The sequence below is a fragment of the Cariama cristata genome, unplaced genomic scaffold (genome assembly GCF_000690535.1).
Source record: "Cariama cristata isolate BGI_N322 unplaced genomic scaffold, ASM69053v1 scaffold9623, whole genome shotgun sequence".
NCBI classification, from domain to species: Eukaryota; Metazoa; Chordata; class Aves; order Cariamiformes; family Cariamidae; genus Cariama; species Cariama cristata.
This window is the reverse complement of record NW_009608919.1, coordinates 71,894-74,947: the sequence shown is the minus strand read 5'-3', so window position 1 is coordinate 74,947 and position 3,054 is coordinate 71,894. Positions and strand designations below refer to the sequence as shown.

The 3,054-nt window shown below is 40.4% G+C and overlaps 1 protein-coding gene across 1 annotated transcript in view; it reads left to right on the top strand.

The window, feature by feature from the left end:
* Window positions 1-2,668, top strand: part of LOC104159437 (chromosome unknown open reading frame, human C14orf180) — a 7,498-nt gene extending 4,830 nt beyond the window's left edge. The window contains exon 4 of the mRNA XM_009697339.1: window positions 2,466-2,668. Coding sequence (XP_009695641.1) covers window positions 2,466-2,668 — 203 coding nt within the window. The remainder of the gene's footprint in view (window positions 1-2,465) is intronic.
* The last annotated feature ends 386 nt before the right edge of the window (window positions 2,669-3,054 follow it).

The window sequence follows — 3,054 nt, the reverse complement described above, 5'->3', positions numbered from 1 at the left end:
GCTGACTTCCATATGTGGGGAACAGACAATTCATTTATATGCTGGCAGCAGGGTAGAAATAAAAAAAAATAATCTGTTTTTTCTTTTTTATTTGCAAGGATGTTTGAGGCCAGCCAGCCTCACAGACCCTCAAGCACATGTGTGTATCTGGATGTTCTTAAGATGGTGATTGTTTCTAGAGGTCCCGGTCAACATCCAACCCCTGCTGTATGCAGTGTAGTAAAGGGAGAGGGGTACATACATACATGTATGTATGTATATGTATATACATATATACATATATATACATATACACACAGAGCCATAGTCTTGGAAGGCCAAAAGGCCTCCCAAGTAAGTGTCCCCATATCCCCTCGCTGTTGCTGTTGCCCAGGAAGAGGGGTTGTACGCTCATGCCAACTGCAGCATCAGCTTAGGCAGTTATTGAGCTAGGAACAAGTTACTATAGGCAGTAAAGGGTCAGGTGGAAAAGGAATGACCAAATATCCCTCAGGTGACAGTGGAAATGTGTGTCCAAGGCAGGAACAGAACTAAAATCTCCTGTATCCTGGTCCAGTGCTTTTCTCAGATGAGGTACCTTTTTCTTAGGCTGGGCACATGGCTAGGGTTGAGTGTGCTGTTCCAACAAGCATTTTAACTAACAAATTGAAACATTAATGTTCTGTTTGTAATCTAGAAAAGAGAAAATTTATGTTTAAGCACATAACTGTAGTAGTGTACTGAAGCTGTTGTGACTGTAGCTCGTCACTATTTTGTGGGTGAGATTATTCTTTCACATTATTTTTTTTCTATTCCTGGACTGAACACACTCCCTAATTGAGAGGACATAGGGAAAAGCCAAGTTTGCATTTGAGATCACTCAGAAATTTCACGTGGCAAGTAACTTTCACAAGATTGAAAAAGGTTATAAGCCCTTCATAGAGACAGGCTGACGTGAAAAGCTGTTTAGCTTTCACAGAAAAGTTTCACTGTTATCAGGTATACTGATCAGTCAGGTCCCATGCTTTGAAAGGCAGGTGGTCACCCAGGCAAGAACTGTATCATGTGGTGTGGGACAACACACAAGGGAAATACCAACTTCCAAATCACAGATCTGTAAAAGCAGAAAGTGGTGAGTAATTCCCTGGCTAAATACCTTCATATAAACCATTCATAGAATAACGCCAAATAAACAAATTTATAGAAATTGAAGTCTGTTCATGGATAATTTGCAAACAGAAAGAAGGGCTAAATTCAAATGAATAAATTATTTGCTGCAAATAATTCACTCAGATCTATTATGGGACATTGATCTGGTTTCTGGTTAGCAATAAAATGACTGCCTATTAACATTTTACCTTTTCCCCATACACTTTTTGATACATTATTATGTGTTTTTTGCTCGGTTTTATGACTTTTACCTTCCTCTCTCTACATTTGTATGACAGTTTAATTGACTGGTATGTATTCCAGGGCTTGGAGTAGAAACTAATTTAAATATGTTCCAGCTAATGTAGGCCCTTTACCCATAATAATACACACCACATTTTTATCTCCTTATTGATTGCGTGCATATGACAGGAAAATAGCTGCACACTATGGGTTTTTATTCAGGCATGAATTTGGCTTTATGCTGCATGTTTAATACTCAAAGTGCTTTATAAAATAATACTGATTGTGCAATGGCCATGAAGTCAAACAGAACAGCCAGATCTGAATCAAACTGGATCCCCAAGGCCCATGGATGGATACACACGTGCAAGGGCTGGGGCACAGATGTTGACGAGATAAATGTAGCCCATTGATTTCCACATACGTACTGTGCCTGACCTATCACACTTTAAACATACTTGAATTATATTTTAAAGGCAAGGAAAACGTTTATTGTGTCCTCCTGCTTAAGAGCAAGTGCAAAGGATGCTACAGTGTAATTAGCACACCTAGCACTTAGAAAGACATTAAACCTGCCAGAGCCTTCTGAATATTCCTCTTGGTTAATGGAGCCACGTTTCGGTTCTTACTGTAATTAGCAAGCACCCCAAACAAGCTGAGTTACCAGGGAAAAGGACAGAAATCTAGATCTTCTCTCTTTTACGGAACATTTCTGAGCATCAAATAATTAGACAAAGTAGCTTAATATTCTTCTAGTATTTAACTTAACATTTAACATAAAGGTATAAAACATAATTGCTGAAGGGAAACTTGAGATCACGCATTATCTATGGTAATTCTGTTCTTATTGTATATAATTAAACTTTTTTAATGCTCCATTAGATGAGATCTTTTATCCTCACCACCTTCCATCAGGAGGTGTGACTCACTATCACTTAACTGATGCCTATGGAGGTACTCACAACTAGAGCCCTGTGTACCCTGCTGTTCCCAGAAAACTGGGACAAAGGCATTAGCAGGGGGTCAAATTTGGGAAGTGTTTAAGATGACACTAAAATAATGCTGCTTTCTTTTTTCTCCTCATCACTGTTCAGTAGATGACAGGTCATCATCTGGATTGCCTGTGCTCCTGTGGCTTTCATTTTGTGCAGTGCTGATCCTTGCTGTGAGTGTCTACTACACCAGCATGAAGCAAGATGTCAAAGTCCTGGAGGAATTTCAATCCCGACTTGTTATCTTCTTTCTTCAGATAAGACATATTGCTCAGAAATGCTGGACTTGGTTTATGAGGCAGTAGCAATGTCCTCCAGCCTGACAGACATCTCAGAGCACTGCTAGCCAGCACATGGCAGCGCAAAGCTCCCGGTCTACTCCAACCACATGCGGGGAACACATGAGCATCCACCTCGAAGAGCAAGAAAACCACCCCAGTTGTTCACTGTCCAGCAGCCACTTGTTCTTTCTTTTTTCTTCTTCGTTTTTTTCACTTTAGTGGGCAGTCAGACTGGCACCTTGAGGCCCCACCAAACTCATGCTCCACCATCCTAAACAGCAAGCAAGTATCTGAATTTTGTCCCCCAAAGAGCTTATAAATGATATGAGGAGCAGAAGTAGAGAGAGAAATACACTGTGATCTGTGTAGGCAGCAGGAAGCTCTGAATAAAAGTCTCCCGAGTCTCAGGT